Source organism: Elgaria multicarinata, chromosome 3 (genome assembly GCF_023053635.1).
Source record: "Elgaria multicarinata webbii isolate HBS135686 ecotype San Diego chromosome 3, rElgMul1.1.pri, whole genome shotgun sequence".
In the NCBI taxonomy this organism is placed as follows: Eukaryota; Metazoa; Chordata; class Lepidosauria; order Squamata; family Anguidae; genus Elgaria; species Elgaria multicarinata.
Genome location: NC_086173.1, coordinates 104,135,344 through 104,153,384, shown reverse-complemented (window position 1 = coordinate 104,153,384; position 18,041 = coordinate 104,135,344). Strand labels below are relative to the sequence as shown.

The window sequence follows — 18,041 nt, the reverse complement described above, 5'->3', positions numbered from 1 at the left end:
TGGTTTAAACAACCCAGAGTTCACAACCCAACAACAAACCATGTGTTCTCTTTCTGCATTGTTCATGGTTAGTGAACCATGGTTTGTTAGCATGGCTGCACAACACAACAACTCAGAATTCAACAACCCATAACGTGGGTTACCGTAATATGTGAATCAAGCCACTGTGTACAGCTCTGGTCACCCCACCTCAAAAAGAATATCGCAGAGCAGGAAATGTTGCAGAAATGGGTAATATAAATAAGGGACTGAAGCAACTCCCCTGCAAGGAAAACCCCTACAACATTTAAGGCTGTTTAATTTAGAAAAAAGCAAGTTGTTTAAAGTATTGCATCATGTAGAAATGCTCTGTCTAAATAACTGAATCTAGGATCATCTCATTAATTGAATGGTGGTAGAGTCAGGACAAACATAGGAAGCTACCCTGTACTGAGTCAGACCATTGTGAAGTGCTTCGTACGGTGCATGTTTTAGCTACCTGCTTTTAGTTCAGTACTTTCAGAGCCTTTGGCTGCCTGTTTACTCCCTATGGCAGATAAAACACTTCTAAACAAAGTGTACACCTAAGATTGTTTGGTGAGTTGCAATCTAGGTTTAGTACTAAATAATAGTACAGGAATCTTTGAATCAATTTCTTTCTTTTATTGATGCAAATATAAACTGCCAGTTGAAATGCAAGCAGCAAAGTATATAAAAGCAACTAAAGTGTTTCCTAAGCATTTCTAGCTGTTACAAAAGGGCATTGCTGAGCCCATTTTGCTTACTATTTTGGTTTATAGAGTTCTTTGGCAGTATTATAGACAAGGAGTTTCACTATCAAAGAAGCTATTTGAACCCCGAATCAGTACAAACTTACACAGTTTCTCAAATATTAACTCCCTGCCAATGTGTCAATTGGTGTTTCATAAATCTAAGTTCACTATCTTGTCTTTTAAGAGAATCTTTCATAATGAAAATACACATACAAAAACTTAAACATACACTTTTCAAGTTAGATACAATTAAGTTTGATAGGTCTTTGGCAAAGCAATTTCTTACTAATTAAGCCAAAGTATATTTTTTCTAGACATCTATATATCAGACATAATAGTTAAACCTTACATGATACTTTCCTCATTAATTGATAAAGCAAAAACTATTATTTCAGGTAAAGTGAATGCTGTTGGTTAATATACGCTTGTACATCATTCCAGCTATTTACAACGCCCTCGTCACCCCCACAGAGGATTTAATAAGGAACTAGAAACCATCTCATATATTGGAGCTCAAGCCAGATTCATAAGGAACCTTCAGAAGAAGAACATATCATGATGATTTATTCAAATTAATATGCAGATTAGGGCCAGTATTCATTAATGGCAGCTTATGAAGTTTTCATTTAAAGGAGATTAATCTAAACCCTTCATAATCCCTGAGCAATCGTGCTACGGAAGAAACTATTCTCAGCAGATCCCTGCAAAGATTAATGAAGGTTTCTGGATGCTTTTCCAAATGGAGGCTTCAAAGTTAAAAATGAGCAAACAGAAAAGCAAGAAAACTTCATTTGTATCCTGGGCTGGCCGTAGTCCCTGCCAAAATGTCAAAAAAATCTCCAAGCTTAAATTCAGTGCTGAACACATTATTGGACTAGCTGCAGTGCCTCTTTCAAGAGTGAAAGGTGCAGCAAAGAGGTTTTGTGTTGCCACAAATATTTATGAAAGAAAGCACTGATTAGTATACCACGCCCTAGCATTAGACCAGCAAACTATTCCTAATAACAGTGGCAGAGAGAGAAAAGGCTGAGGCGGGGAGTTAGAGGCAATTCAGCCAAGTAATCCCTAACTAGGGTAAGAGCTACACTTCTGCTTTATAACAGTATTGAAATGCAGTCACAACTGTTGGGGCCCATGACACATTCCATATACCATTTTCAAACCACTTTTATAGTGTTATATCCTGCTCGGTGTAGATCTGGCCTAGCTCTCGCTTTCCCACCACTTAGCAAGTCACTGGGGCTTCTAATGTAACCCTAGCCTCACAGAGTATCCACTTTTGGAGCCTTCCTTTTTTACACTCTAACATTGAGGTTATACTCCTATGATTTTTATGTGGGGTGTGGGGCAAGAAAGCAGTTTGGCGTACTGTGCTTTCCTGAAGGTTGCTTTGCTTAATTTGCAGCTTCTGGTATGCCTGCTTCCCTAATGGAAGACAGAAGATTTGCAAACAAGAAAGCAAACCCTGATCTGTAAATTATTAAGCTTTCCATCTGATCCTTCCAGTTGGTTGGACAAGAAGACCTCTGGACTTTCCCAGGAGAGCAACGAGCCCGTACTGCAGTTGCTGGAAGCAGAGACTGGTTTGCAGGCAGAGTTCCTGTGAGACAGGTACACTGGGGAATGCAAAGAAGCTCCACATGTGTCCCCAGTCTCTTCCCCACCCATTTATTTTAGAATATGGCTCAAAATGATTCAATTTTCTTATTCCTTGTTCTAGGTGTACTATGGCTGGCTAACAACTCTGGCCATGGTCTATGTCCTCAAATGCTGGCCTGTCTTAGGCAGAGCCTGCTGGAGACCCAGCTCTCGCTCTGCTGGTGAAGCATCGTCTTCCAACATGGCCCTCAAGGAGCATGGGCTGCATATCTTCCGCAGTGCTGTTGGCACAGTCCTGCCGGGGCCCATGCTGAAAAGGGCCCTGGTGCTAGAGACGAGTGAATGCCCCAGGCTCGTGTTGCATGGCCGACCTTTTGAACTCAGGGGGGACTTGTACCTGGTTGGCTTTGGGAAGGCTGTTCTGGGCATGGCAGCTGTGGCAGAAGACATCCTTGGAGACCACCTTGTTCGGGGAGTAATTAGCGTTCCTCAAGGCATCCAAGAAACTCTACAACACACAGGAATGAGGTAAGGAAGCGAGGCCCTGTCAGAGGGTGATTAAGTACAAAATTAGGCATGTAGAGCAGCCTCAAGGTTTCCCCCCTACCAACTCCTATATTTATAATCTGAGTTCCCTCATGACTCCTTTTTGATGTGATGTAACTTGAATCTTACTCTTGATCCTGTGCTGCAGAACATCAGAAGTGCCATTCTGGATCAGACCAAGGGTCCATCTAGTCCAGCACTCTGTTCACACAGTGGCCAACCAGCCATCGGCCAGGGATGAATAAGCAGGGCATGGTGCAACAGCATCCTCCCACCCATGTTCCCCAGCAACTGGTACACACAGGCTTACTGCCTTGAATACTGGAGTTAGCACACAACCATCAGGGCTAGTAGCCATTGATAGTGTTCGCCTCCAGGAATTCATCCACCCCCTTTTAAAGCCATCCAAATTGGTGGCCATCACTACGTCCTGTGGTAGTGAGTTTCATAATTTAACTATGCGCTGTGTGAAGAAGTCTTTCTTTTTATTTGTCCTGGAACTCCCACCAATAGGCTTCATGGGATGTCTCTTGGTTCTAGTATTTTGAGAGAGGGAGAAAAATGTCTCCCTATCCACATTCTCCATACTATGCATAATTTTATACATCTCTATAATGTCTCCCCTAGCCTCCTTTTTTCCAAGCTAAACAATTCCAGTTGATGTAACCTTTCCTCATAGGGGAGATGCTCCAGCCCCTTAATCATTTTAGTTGACATTTTCCGCACTTTTTCCAGCTCTATAATATTCTTTTTTAGGTGTGATGACCAGAACTGTACATGGTATTCTAAGTGTGGTTGCACCATAGATTTGTATAAGGGCAGTATGATACTGGCCGTTTTATTCTCAATTCCTTTTCTTATAATGCCTAACATGGAGTTTGCCTTCTTTACAGTGGCTGCACACTGGGTGGACATTTTCATTGAGCTGTCCACCACAATCCCAAGATCTCTATCTTGTTCGGTCACCACCAGCCAGGTCCCATTAGATTATACTTGAAGTAGGATCCCCCCCCCCCCAACGTGCATCACCTTACACTTGCTTACATTGAACCGCATCTGTCATTTGGCTGCCCCCTCTCCCAGCTTGGAGAGTTCCCTTTGGAGCTTTCACAATCCCTTTGTGTTTTAACCACCTTAAATAATTTGGTGTTGTTGGCAAACCTGGCCACTGCACTGCTCACTCCAAACTCCAGATCATTTATGAACTAGTTGAAAAGAATTGGTCCCAATACCGATCCCTATGGGACCCCACTATTTACTTTCCTCCATCAGGAGAATTGACCATTTATTCCTACTCTCTGCTTTCTGTTCTTTAACCAGTTAGTGATCCATAAGAGGACCTCTCCTCTTATTCCATGACTACTAAGTGTAGTCAGGAGTCTTTGGTGGTGGACTTTATCAAAAGCCTTTTGGAAGTCCAAGTAAACAATGTCCACCGGATTACCCCTATCTACATGTTTGTTGACAATCTCAAAGAATTCTAGTAGATTAGTGAGACAGGACTTGCCTTTGCGGAAGCCATGTTGATTCTTCTTCAGCAGGACCTGCCCTTCTATATGCTTACTAATTTTGCCTTAATAATGTTTTCAACCAATTTATCTGAAACAGATGTCAAGCTAACAGGCCTGTAATTTTCGGATCCCCCTCCCCCCCGGATCCCTTTTTGAAGATAGGTGTTACATTGGCCATCTTCCAGTCCTCTGGTACAGAGGCTGAGTTTAGGGACATGTTGCATATTTTTGTGCTAATTTTCAGCCTTTTCGACAGAAATCCCAAGCCAGAATTGTTTAGGTCAAAACTACTATTCTAGAGGGCTTGTTTTTAGAATATATGATCAGTTGACCTTGCTTCAAACTCTGGCTGGTTTTCCTGTTCAAGGGTTTTGAAAACAAAGCAATCTTGTTACATGGGGGTTCACAGAGTACAGAATTCATCTAGAGCAGCCTTCCCCAATCTGGTGCCCAGGAGCTGTGGTTTGAAACATCTGGAGGGCATCAGGTTGGGGTAGGCTGCCATAGGGAAACACAGTGATCTAGGATGGATCCAAGATAGCAAGATCTGGCTGAAATGCTTTGGAATTCTTTGTCCCTGTGTACAGAATGGTTATGCCAGGCTAACAGTGCCTTTTTAAAATTGCGTACTCACATCCTAGGTCTGGAATTAATGCTTCTGGACTAGTTTTAATCATTGTTGTTGTTCACCTGGAAACAGGCTTTATATTTCCATTCATAAGTTTTGAGCAGTTCTTGTGGGATGTCACTGTGTTTGACCCAAGGGCTGAACAGCTGTCAGCCTACTGGGCAATGGAGCATAGACCTATAAAAGTTGCTCTAGGCAGTGCCTCATTAAGCTGTTGGGGACAAGGGTGAATTGCACTCCACTGTCCTGTGCATCGTCATTCATAGGGGTGTTTAATGGTATGCTTAAGTGTGGTTCAAAAGATAGCGTGTTCATCTTTTTTTTTAACCCTGTAGGGAGATGTTGCTGAAGCCCCAGAGCCACATCCAGGTTATGGAGGGAGCTAAGCACAACCTTCCTGATAGAGAAGCTCTGAAAGCAGCCAGCACCATCCGGGATTTGGCCAAAGGCCTGACAGCAGAGGACCTTCTCCTGGTGCTGATCTCGGGTAATGCCTGGAATCCCAAAACGGGATTGGGTTATGCTAAGAAATATATTGCTTTCTCTTCTTCCTTGTGCATTCGTGCCATCCTTCTTTCCATTTTTCTAATCTGGTTTATATTTTCTCCTGCTTGTGCATGGGAGAAGCCGCTCCATAAACATGCCTGGCAAAGTAGGTCAAGTTGTTTGTTGCAACGAAAGCAGAACTGGAGCGTAAAGTAGCTCAGAGTAGTTCCCATTGAGACTCCCATGCTGGTGGCAGCTTCACAGCATGTGTGTGAGAATGTACTCTTCTAGCAACAGGACAGTGGCAGTGCCCCGGCCCCTGAAGCATGCCTGTTGCTCTCCTCTACCTGCTTGCTTTGGAAATGATGTCATTGCTGACCCAGGTAGCCTGGTCTGTCACTGTTTCTCTGCTTTTTATTATTCTTCTGTCCTGGGGAGAACTGCATTTTTGAATCCTCATGTATGGTGATGTCTGCTGGGATGAAAGGAAATGGAATGTGAAATTCTAATATTTAGTTTAACACATCTGCATCAAACGTTTTAATTAGCTTGCTGAAATAGACTTTGCCATGTAATATTAATTGAGCCTTCCCCAGCCTGTGCTGGTTTAGAACTCCAATCATCTCCAGACAGCATGGCCATTTGCTGGGGTGTGCGATGGGGGTTGCAGTCCAGCACATCTGGAGGGCACCAGGTTGGAGAAGGCTGATAGTCGGTTGTTTTCTGTCTTTCTCTTTCTGACTCAGTTTTCCTGCCTCATTCTTCTGGAGATTTGAGATCTGTAGATCTCACTGTGTCATTCATCTCCAGATTAACGTTCCACACCGCCAGGTTTCTGCTAATTAATCTCCAAATTCCACAGGCTCCCAAAACACTGTGTAACCCGTATGGAGTAGATGGTTTGGTCCCTTGAGTGGGGCTCTCACTCAGAGGGAGGGCTAGAGAAGAAACAGCTGAAAGAAAGAGAACTAGTTCTGCTGAAAGCTGAGTATTAGAAGAATTTCTGTTTAATTATAGGCTCTTATCACCTTGTAGAAGGTAAATTGAACTGTTAATTGTGTACAGTAGCATTTCAAGGGGGTGGAGAATCTTTTTTTTTTGCATTTTTGATATTTGTATTAATTATATTATTGCAGGGCTAATACTCTGAACTGTTGTGTTACTGGTTGGGGATTGTCCTATGAAATAAAAGTTGAGAAAAAATCTACAAAAGGGACTTCCAAAATACTCGGCACCTAGAGATACAGAACCACGCGGGACTGGGCTACATGCAAGAGATCCATGTTCTTATTGTTGTTGTTTGCACATAGAAGGACAAATTGTGGCATATTTCTGTATTTGGATGTTTACTAAAGACATATTTTGTTCAAGATATATATTCTTTGCAAATTTATTCTAATTAAGCCCCGTAGAAACCACACGAGTAGAAGTTATAACTGCACTTGCTTTAGTTTCTCAGAGCCCTTGCATGCATTTTAAAGCAGCAAGGCCCACTTTCTCCAGTGGGTGGCAGTCCTGAATCAGAAAATACAAAAGCGGTGCCCTTAGAAAAGCTGGGGATGGTGGGAGTGGGAACTGAGTGTACATAGGATCGGTCCGAGGGACATGTTTTCAGTTTGCTTTGAATGGGCTGGGAAGGAATTGAATGGGACGTTCTGTATTTCCTTGCTTTGGCCACGTAGTGATGAAATCTGCCTTTGGAGAAGGGGCCTCAGTGCCATTGGAGCAGAATGCCCTGTAGCTTTTTATGTGATGGATTCTTGGACTGCTGCTCTCATAGCTTGTGTCACTGGACTGCTGGTGTAAACTGGCCTGGGGTGTTGTGTTGGCACTGCAGCTGCATCTTGAAGTGTTCGCTCCATCACGGTTGCCAGATGTGTTATAATGCAAAGCTGGTATTTGGTACAGAGATGGATGGACAAGGGTTGTGGCAGGGACAAAATATGAATAGAGCAAGCAGTACTTACTTACATGTCATTTAGAAAGTATTTCAGTTAAACTTGGCACAATTGTCCATGCTTGAAGATACTGAAGTAAGTTACTTACTTTTAAATATTGATGCCTATCACAGAGTATTACTTAGGCTTAGGATGGTATTTTTTAATTTACCAAATTAAAATGCATTAGATATTAACACAAATCCGCTCACCGAACCAATATCTCTATAACTACTCAAATCCACAGAAATAGTTTCAGAAGATGCGCTTTTGTTGTGGGCCTGCAGGAGGAATGAATTGCAACTAAGGCCATTTCTACAGAGGGAGGGAGTGGGGAGGATCTCATGATATCCCCATCGCGAGATCCTCCTCTTAGTCCATATGCAGGTGCAACATCCCAGGAGGAAGGAGGGTGTCGCGCCCACCATTACATTTTTTTTAAGGAGCTGAGCGCATGTCCACTCCAATGAAAAGTGAGTATTATTTTTTTTAAAAAAAAAGGCCCGACCCCGCTCTCCCCCCCCCCAACCTTGGATTCCTTCTAGCCCAGTTCCTTCCCTCTACTACTCCCCGCTACTCGCGGGGAGGAAGGAAGAATCCGGGATGGGCGGCCACATGTCCCGTGGTCTCGGGATGATCCCGAGACCACGGGAAGAATCGGATTTTCCCAGGGAGTACTTATCCCTGGGAAAACCCGTTCTCATCCCTCTTTCCTCCCGGGAGTCCCTCTGCATCATCTGGACACACAAGGACTCGGTCATGACCAGCCTGCATTTTCGGGCTGGTGTAGAAACGACCTAAGAAGTCTTGCCTGGGTGCCGTCACTAATCTTATTTAGATGTATGGAGGTTGGACCAGAACACTTCTTACAGAACTGAGGGGGAGAGTATGTAGTCCCTAAAATGTTCACACTGCTCATGAAACAACCACTGATCCTTATCATGGACACATGTGTGCACCCATGTGTGCATTTCCATGTTTCAGGGTTTTCATAGCTAGCTCACAAACAGTAGTTTGGGGTTATTAATTGTTCTCTTAGATCCATTGTAGTCTGGAAGCTCTATTCCTCAGCTTCATAGAATACGAGCACTCTCCAAGACTGCAGCATTATCCAAGCATAGATTTACCTGGGTGAAAATGCCCTTTGATGGGAATTTTCTTGAACTTCCTTTTGCCACTTGGCTGCTTTTCTCTTGAAAAGATTTTTAGCCTCTCAAAACACGCTGTTGCCTGTTTTCCTTTTTTGAAAGCCAGTTCAAAATGTCCCATATGAGAAAACTCCCTATCTGGATACAGCTGTCTCTTAACTGGATTCATAGTGATTGATGAAATATCGTGTGTATTTGTGGTTTGTAGTGTTTTACACGTAGTGTGTCTCAAAACTCAGAGCATTTATCATTTAAGGGTCGCTTTTGAGCTAACGCCTTTGCAGAGTTGCCCTCTACTCTTTTCGCAGCCCTCTTGATCATATTTCTCCACGGTCATCCTTTTAGTTGTGATCACACATATGCATTGCTCAGATTGCAGATATGTCTGGAGCTTGAGCTATTTTTCTTTCTTTTCTTGGCCCTCTCTTTCACATCCGTCTGCGGCACTTGCCATAAGCTTTTAGTGTCAGTTCATTTCATTTCTATATTTTTCTTAGAGTGGTACTGTGTTTTTCTTTTTTTTAAGTGCTGCTCATTATGAACGAGGTCAATAAAACAGTAAAGACTACAGTGTGTGTGTACTTGTGCATTTCTCTCTCTCTCTTTCTCTCTCTCTCTCTCTCTGTGTCCTGGTATTCTGATGCTTTCTCTGGATCCAAATGGGTTAAGGGCACAAAAGAAACCCATCCAGCAGACTCCCAGGAACCATAACCATGCTATTTGTATGAAGGGTCACTAGTTTTGGTGGTGAATAATAGCTCCAGTACTGAATTTCTTTAAAAATGATCTTGGCACAACGTGCCACCTATCCCATCTTACATCAAAGTAGCTTTAATTAGCTACTATTCTGCCAAGACTCTTGTTTATGCTTTGGTTATTTCTCGATTGTTGTAACCTTCTTCTGAATGGCCTTCCTTCTTCTCACATCTGTTCGTTGGTTTCTATTCACCACTCTGCTGCTAAGATCATCTTTTTGGCTCATTGCTCTGATCATGTTACTCCACTTCTGAAATCTCTTCATTGGCTTCCAATTCACCTCAGAATCCAATATAAGCTTCTCCTGTTGACTTTCAAAGCTTGTCACAGTCTAGCTCCTTCCTATCTTTCTTCTGTCATCTCACACTATTGCCCCGCTCATGCTCTTCGCTCATCGAATGGCATGTTTCTTACCTGCCCAAGAATCTCTACTTCTCTTGCTCGGCTTTGTCCATTTTCTCTTGCTGCCTTTTATGCCTGGAATTCTCTTCCAGAGCATTTGCGGATCACAGGTTCAATTATTATTTTTAAAGCTCAATTGAAAACTTTTCTTTTTTCTACAGCTTTTAGAACTTGACTTTGTTCTTACTTTCACACTGTTAGTTTTGTTGCCCCCTGTGCCTATTTCGTGCAATCTCTTCCCCCTCTTATTGTTTTATTATGATTTTATTAGAATGTAAGCCTATGTGGCAGGGTGTTGCTGTTTTATTCTTTTACTATGTACAGCACAATGAACAATGATGGTGCTATATAAATAAATAAATACTGCCCTCAGTTGGAATTGCCCTACCCAGACCTGAGCTCCCTGCAGCTCCTAATTCTCAGGCCAGTTCCTCCCCTCTTCCACCCTACCTGACTCAGTATTCCTGTTGTCACCCATCTCCTCCTCTGCAGGTTTCTCTGCAGGCCGCTGCCACCTTTCCCACATCTTTCTGTCTTGGCTGAAAATGCTGGCAAGCACTTGGCTCTTCTTCCTCCCCATGCACTGCACTCCTTGACATCTGAGTTGCTAATTTAAAGGGAATGGTGGGAGAGGCTGCTCCTAAGGGCATACAGTAGCAACCGCTTGCACTAGTAAAGGCGTTGCTCCCTAGCCCCAGAGTTTGGGTTGAATAATTTGTGTGAAGTGTGGTAGGGATGCCACAGGCCACAGTGGAGACCGCAGAGAACTTAATAACCCCCCCCCCCAGGCCCTATGTTTGACAACCGTGTTTTAGATCCTTCTTCTCTGCCATTTATTTTTCTGTTCTTTATTCTTTGCTAAATCAGCCCTGAATCTTGATTGGTCTAGCTTGAAAGAGAAACAAGGAGCAGGATTAGTATGCAGCCCCATCTCTATAGGGCAAATGTCTCCCCTCGTAGCTAGTGGCATATTGAACAAAATGGAGGCTTTTAGACTTGTTAGTTAATTTGTTTTTTTATCTTATCTCTCCTCCAAGAAGTTCAGGGTGGCATGTGTGGCTCTTCCTCCTCCCCTCCCCTTTGTCCTCTCAACAACTCTGTGAGGCAGGTTAGGTTGAGAGATGGTGACCGACGTAAGGCCACCCAATGACTTTCATAGCTGAGTGGGGATCTGAGCCTGGGACTTCACAGTCCTAATCTGATAGCATATGAAGTTAGTGGAAGCAAGCTCTGGTGAACTCACATCAGGTGGTGATGCCATGGCTACCTTGGATTTCAGGGCCAGAAAGGGAAGATGGCGGTGGCAGAGAAGAGATGGATGTTACTTGTGGCTGCAAAGAAGACTGGAGTTGTGGAAACTCTCACCATCCTGATCCCCAATATGTTAAGGCTAATGTTCTCATCAGTAATTTTGCACACTGGTATCCATCAATGCATTTGCATTCTGTGATTAGCCAAACCTCAGTCCTTCCCTTGACTTCAGTTTCTGAGAACAGCAACTAGCAAACCAAAAATGCAAAAGTGTTCATTTATTATACTTCTGCAGCCTTTTATTTTCCTCTAAATTAGGCCTGATCCTTTCTAGGGCCATTCCCTCCACTGGGAAGGTTGACTAGCACACTCCCTCCTCCCAAATCCTTTTGAATTATGTACAGACCCTTATAGCTGCCTCTTGTCTTGTCCCCTGCTCCCTGAGCCGCATGCTTTTTGCCTCTAAAGCTCAGTAGCAGTAGGTAGTGATCCATTGGTCAGAGGAACCTTCATAATCTCCATGTAAACAGCGGGTAAGATGGTCAGTTAAAGCCCCACAGCTCTCTTCCAACTGGAGTGGCAAGGATCTGCCTTTTTCTATAAATGTTAACATTTCTTTCCAGCATGCTTTTGGTTTAAGATTTTGGAGTTTTACAGTTACCAGTATCGCCTTTTTTTCTTTCTTTTTTACCTCACTCACCAGCTCTCCTCCTCTCCCTGGACATACCCTTTTTCTTCTTCCAAGCTTGACTGTGGCCGTTTCTACATCTGCCTTTTTCCCGGGATCGTCCCGGGATCATCCTCTGCATGCAAATGACACACAGGGGATCCCGGGAGCAGGCAGAGACGATCCCTCCATTTTCCTCGGATAATCCTTAGGTGTAGAAAGGGCCAGAGTCTCTTCCTTATCCCTGAAAGCAGTCATTTTGTTTCTTGTTCACTTCCTCAGCTTTTCCTTCCCTGCCTATTCTGTACGCTTGCATGTCTCCCTGGATGACCTTTCTGCAGATATGATTCATCATGGATGTCCCTCTGTCCTTTCATCTAGATTGCCATCGCCATCATTTTCAGACCCTTGCCATGCAGCTGATAGTCTGACATTGGTACATTGTAATGGGAGAATCTGTTTTCTTGATGTCTACGGTCTCTGTGTTAGTTGCTTGTGTAACTGGGCCCAGAACTGTACCGAGTCGCTGTCAGAGATGAATGCGTACAGAGGGAGTGAATCTCTCTGCTTGGTAGGAAAGCATTCCCAGTTGTCATTCCAGAACACTGTGCATGCAGTTGAAAAAAATTAGGACAAAATCTGCTTCCAACGCAAGGGGAAGAAACAAAGGAAATGCTGGCCTCAGAATGACTTGGTATCTTGCCTACGTGATGTGAAACTAGCCTTTGGGTTGTGGGGAGGAATCTTGCTGCATAGAAATGTACTCACAGTTAAGTTCTCCTGCATTTTAGGAGGGGGTTCGGCACTTCTACCTGCACCCATCCCTCCAGTCACCCTCGAGGAGAAGGGAACCCTCACCAGGCTACTCGCTTCGAAAGGAGCTACCATTCAAGAGCTGAACACCATTCGCAAGGCTCTCTCCTTGTTAAAAGGTGGGGGGCTGGCACGGGCAGCCTATCCTGCACAGGTGGGTATGAAAGGCTGTCTTTACCCAATGGCTCTGTCAATATTTTTAAAAGTATTTGAAGAGAATGCTTGGTATAGCTCTAGGTCAAGTGTGGGTGAAATGGAAGTAGAGTGAGGTGCAGAAGGGCTGGGCAGTTTAAAGTTCTTAGCCATGTGAATGGCTAAGATCCATTTCAGCGATGCTGAAGACATCCAAAGAATCTGAGGAATGGAGGGAGGCAGTTGTAACTGACTTGAAAGGTGACTAACATCTAACACTCCTGAAACATCATCTGCCTCTAGATTGCACGATCTGTGCAGTGTGTGCGACAATAATCCACACTTAATGAATTAATAATCCACACATTAATGAATTCCGTAACAGTAAAAAAAGTATTATTCTGATGTCAAATCATTGCAAAATGTGGCTGTTTTTCATTGTTTGCAGGGGCAAGGATGAAAGAGAGCACAGAGGGGAGGAAGCTAGTGTGGGAAATGGAAGGCGAAGCGGTCTTTAGGGGCCATGCAAGGTCCAGAAGGGTGCCCCTCTGCAAACTGGAGGGGGCCCAGCCTTGGTGTTTGGTTCCCAACCTGCTCCCAGATCTTCTTGCGCAGTTTTCCTCTGTGGCTCAGAAAGCTGTTTTGTCAAAAATGAACTGAAATAGAATCCAGTCCCAGCATAGCCAGTGCTGGAATGATATGAGTTGCAGTCCAACACATCTGGAGGGCACCAGGTTGGGGAAGGCAGCATTAAATGATTAAATGCTGCAACCCTAAACTGAAGTATGTTTTCCCAGAAATAAATCCCGCTGAGTTCAACGGAGCTTACTTCCTAACGAAGTTGATCAGGACTGCAGCCTCTATGATTTATAATGAAACATATTGAAACACCTTATTTCTGAGGTAATTTGAGGGGACACAAAGCACTCTCTGTCGTGTTTGGCCTCTGGTGGCTTTTTCATCCATGCAAGCCATCACTTGATCTTGCAGTCATGGAAGTGATCAACAGCCGTGGATGAACTCACTCTGAGTCGCAACTACTGCCCAAATCCTGAGCAGGGACCATTGAATGTTAATGAGCTGTATTAAGGGTGTTGTATTAAGTCTATCTGCTGCCTTCTTTGTTTCTAGGTGTTGAGCCTTATCCTCTCTGATGTCATTGGGGATCCATTGGACATTATAGCAAGTGGCCCTACTGTACCCAGTTCTCACCGCGTCCAGGACTGTCTGCAGATATTGGCCAAATATGATCTGCTAAACAGCTTGCCAGAGTCTGTGCAGACAGTGCTGTCTAGTTCCGTCACGGAGCAGAGCACTCCCGAAGACTATTCCCACGTCTACAATGTTGTCATTGGGTCTAACAGATTAGCTTTAGAGGAGGCCAAACGTCAAGCGGAAGATCGGGGTTATCTAACTGTGCTTCTGAGTGATGTCATGTGTGGGGAGGTCAGCACCGTTGCCCACTTCTACAGTCTGTTAATTCAGCTTGTTTGCTTGAGCACCTCGAGAATTTCCAGGAATTCCCCTTTGAAAGACAAGGTGAAAGAAGCTCTCTCGAACCTTGCAGCAGAACTGGAGATCCCAGGCTTGGACCTTTCAGATGCTTTCAGACATTTGCAAGAATCTCAAGTTGAAAAACCCATTTGTCTTTTGGCGGGTGGAGAAACCACTGTGCAGCTTAAAGGAAACGGGAAGGGGGGGAGGAATCAGGAATTAGTTCTGCGAGTGGCTTTAGAGCTGCACAGAGTGAAATCCACTGCAGAAGGCAGCTTTCTTGAGAAATTTGAAGTTGTATTCCTGAGTGGTGGTACTGATGGACAAGATGGACCCACGGAGGCTGCTGGGGCCCTCTGTAGCCAGGAACTGGTGGGCGAGGCTGAGCAGGAAGGTTTCGATGTGGAAGCATTTTTGAGCAATAATAATTCATACTCATTCTTCACTGAGTTCCAAAGCGGGCGTCACCTTTTGATGACAGGCCTGACAGGCACAAATGTCATGGACGTTCATGCTGTTTTAATCAGAGCCAGAGGAAGTTTGTGATGCTTCGGACGTTAAGATTCTTTTACTAAGAAGGAAGAACATCTAACTGTGGGTAACTCTAGGCTACATAAATTGGGGAGTGTTGCTTTCTGGTCACTTAACATCCAGGACATGTTAAATGTTTCATTTTTAAAAAAGAAAGAAGTAAGGTCAACACAGAGTAAGCGTAATACCAACATTCTGGATATCAAGGAGGTCCATGTGTTGGGCACATGTGAAAAGGACTGTTTCCTGTGTCACTCTCAGACTGTGGAATGCGCTCCCTCAAGAACTATGATTACCCACCTGCTCCTTTGGCCTTTAGAAAGGTTGTGACAACACTTCTTTTTAATTTAGCCTTTTAAATTATGTAGTTTAAATTCTTTCTTGTTTTTAATGTTATTGTTCTTAACAGTTTTAAGGTTTTATTGTTTTAAATTGTTGTTAAAAACCTTGATTGCTTTTTACCAAATAAGTTGTAAAATGTTAATAATAACTAATATAAATAAATGAGGACTTCCACGCTTGAGACTGCTAATATAATTTGTTTTTGGTAACAGAAATTTCTCTCCTTATCAATTTTCATAAGAGTATCAATAACAAGGCAAAGTGAATTTAAAAACCTGTAAACATACAAAGGGAATAATGATATAACAACAATGAGGGCACAAGTACAGCAGCAGCACTTGTAAAGGTTCAGGAGGTAGAAGAATAGGTAATACTGTACTGAAGCAGCCATGAAATTATATGAAGAAAGAACACTTGACCAGAATGACTAACAAGATTTAGCAGTATTTCAACAAGTTGAGTGTTGGACGGCATAAACTATGAGTGGACACCAGTTGGCAACAGACATTTCTATGATTTCAGGCATATAATGAACAAGGTTGTTGTTGTTGTCAGAATAGTTTTATATATTAACATTGCAATGTAGTCACTGGATTGGCCTGACCACAAAGGGAGTGATGGTGTTGTACGGGTGGACTCTTGTATATCTATAAAGGCAGCCAGTAAGAATAGTGAGGCATTTTGAGATAGCCAGACTTCAGTCTCTGCTGTTGAGCGATATGCTTTCAATCAGCTTCCACCCAACCTGGTACCTTCCAGATATGTTGGACTACAGCTGGATGGGGGAGGATAAAGGTTGTAGTCCAACACATGTAGAGGGCATTAGGTTGGGGAAGCCTGCTTTAAATGTTTGTGATTTGTGAAGTCAGGCGCATTCAGAATGTTCATATGTTTGTCAGAGACGCAAATTAGGGTGATTGTAATAGTAAATTCTAATAAGATACACAGTCCATTGAGTGTTAAATGCCAGACACCATTGGACTTTAGGACTGCTAAGGATGAGGGGAATCCAAAGCCCCCGTTAAACAGATTTCACCCCCTTTAAAGTGAAGTCAAAATACTACCGCACCCATGTGTATTGGTATTGTAAAAGTGACTGCCTAGCTCCTTCATTGTCTACATTAGGCTATTGTGAAGGTGAAAAGAAGAGATGATCAGTCTTAAGTATAATGTATTTGTATGCCATGCTATATTTGAATCTACACTTACCAGCATAAAATGATCTGAGTATCATATCAGACCATCTTGTATTCCCTCCCTATACATTCTATGTAGGTTCCACATCTGTTTAAGTTTGCTGTAGGCTAAAAATTCTCTCCAGAACACGCCTGCTAAATGTTAATCATTCTGTACTGGAGAAATAGTTTTCATTCTCGGTCTCTCACAATGACCCAAATCTAATATTTTGTCCAACATGGAATAAATTCAAAATATTTGCTTACTGATTCAAAATCACATGGGTTATGAGGTCATTGTACTCAACATCTCCTTCTTTCATAAAAAGGTAAATTGCTATCTTTTTGTCTTTATTGTTGCATACCTGAGCAACTCTTAACACTGAACCCATTTTATGAAAAGAAAAGGATTTCATTTCAAACACATACTGGTAACATTCTAACTTCTTAATTCCATTTATTGGCCCTGATTATGGTGTTTATCATCTCCAAAGCTAAATCAGTACAACTGATGTGGAGTGTATTCTGTGCTGTTCTATTTTCTAACATGCTTGACTTTGTTTTGTATTTCCTAAATAAGCATTTCTCCTTTTTAAAGTATATTTTGCGATGGGACTTCGGAAGCTCTGGCCTTGGATCTTGGAGTCATTGCTTGACACTGAAGTGGGGGGTGGGTGTTACCACCTGGTATGGGAGGAATGGCATGAGGTGTACTGGCACAGATGCAAACTGACCTCGTGACCTTTTGCTCCCCCTTTGCAGTGGCATTTTCTTGCTGGTTGATATTTCATGGGGGAATGCGCTGCACAGCGTGGGTGCAGCTAGCACTCCATGTATTGTTTCGCGAGCTGGCCAGAAAGCAATGCAGCCTCAAGTTTGTGACCTTTTCGACTGTATAAAGTCAGAAGTCACTGTCACTCTGATTAACTCCTCTGATCCCACAGAACAAACACAATCACACACACACACACACACACAAGCCTGCAAAAGCAACTGTCCTGATCCCAATTTGCTGCATTGCAAAATAAGGCCATTATTTGAGGTTTGCTAGCCAGTTTGCCTCTTCGCTGGGACAAAACTGAACAAAACCGGTCTTTGCCCATATTTTGTCACAATATGGGTTATGTGAATGGGTCATCAATCATTATAGAGCCAGACTTTAAGAAACACGTACAGCTCTTTTTGCTCCAGCATGTCCTCTCCCACCAGCATGACTGATGAATTAGAGTGAGACTAACCACCTTTAGTTGGAAGCTGTCGTGACTCCCAGCCCTTGAACCTTCCAGTGTGCAGCAGAGGATTCTGAAGAGGACAAGACACAGGCTATTTGCTTGGGGGTAGGACAGCCCTCCTGGCTGGAGGACACAGCCCTGCCATTGTCGTTTGGCTCAGAGGACGAGTCTCCGTCAGAAACTTTTGTCTCTCCCAAAACAATGCAGAAGTACATTGTTGTATTGCAGCAGCCTCCCCAACCTGATGCCCTCTGGATGTTTTGGACTACAGTTCCCAGCATTCTGATTATTGGTCATACTGGCTGGGCCTAACAGGTTGATGTCCAATACATCTAGAGGGCACTACGTTGAGAAAGGCTTTTTTATAGCACGGATAGTAAGTCTGTGGCAGTCAGCTTAAGAGGGCTTTTAAAAGAAAAGCATTACCTTTAAGGGAATACTAGGCGTGCGGATAAGTGTCTGTCTCGTTTGGAGGCTGCCTCTGTGGCTTAACACATGAAAAGACAAGATGTAAGGGCATCCCAAGAGAACTTGGAGCACCTTTCTGTGTGTGAGGGAGTCTCCTAAGGGCTTTTGTGTCTCCATACGTATTCTATAAGGAGAGAATACAAGGATAGGGACATCAAGCTTTTTTCATAT

General features: G+C 43.3%; 1 protein-coding gene across 1 annotated transcript; it reads left to right on the top strand.

Annotated features, from left to right (window-relative positions):
* Positions 1-2,162: 2,162 nt before the first annotated feature.
* Positions 2,163-15,000, top strand: GLYCTK (glycerate kinase). Its single transcript, XM_063123377.1, has 5 exons — positions 2,163-2,363; positions 2,473-2,879; positions 5,372-5,523; positions 12,475-12,650; positions 13,760-15,000. The coding sequence occupies exons 2-5, from the start codon at positions 2,503-2,505 to the stop codon at positions 14,666-14,668; spliced, it is 1,614 nt and encodes a 537-aa protein (XP_062979447.1). The 5' UTR covers positions 2,163-2,363; positions 2,473-2,502; the 3' UTR covers positions 14,669-15,000.
* Positions 15,001-18,041: the final 3,041 nt, after the last annotated feature.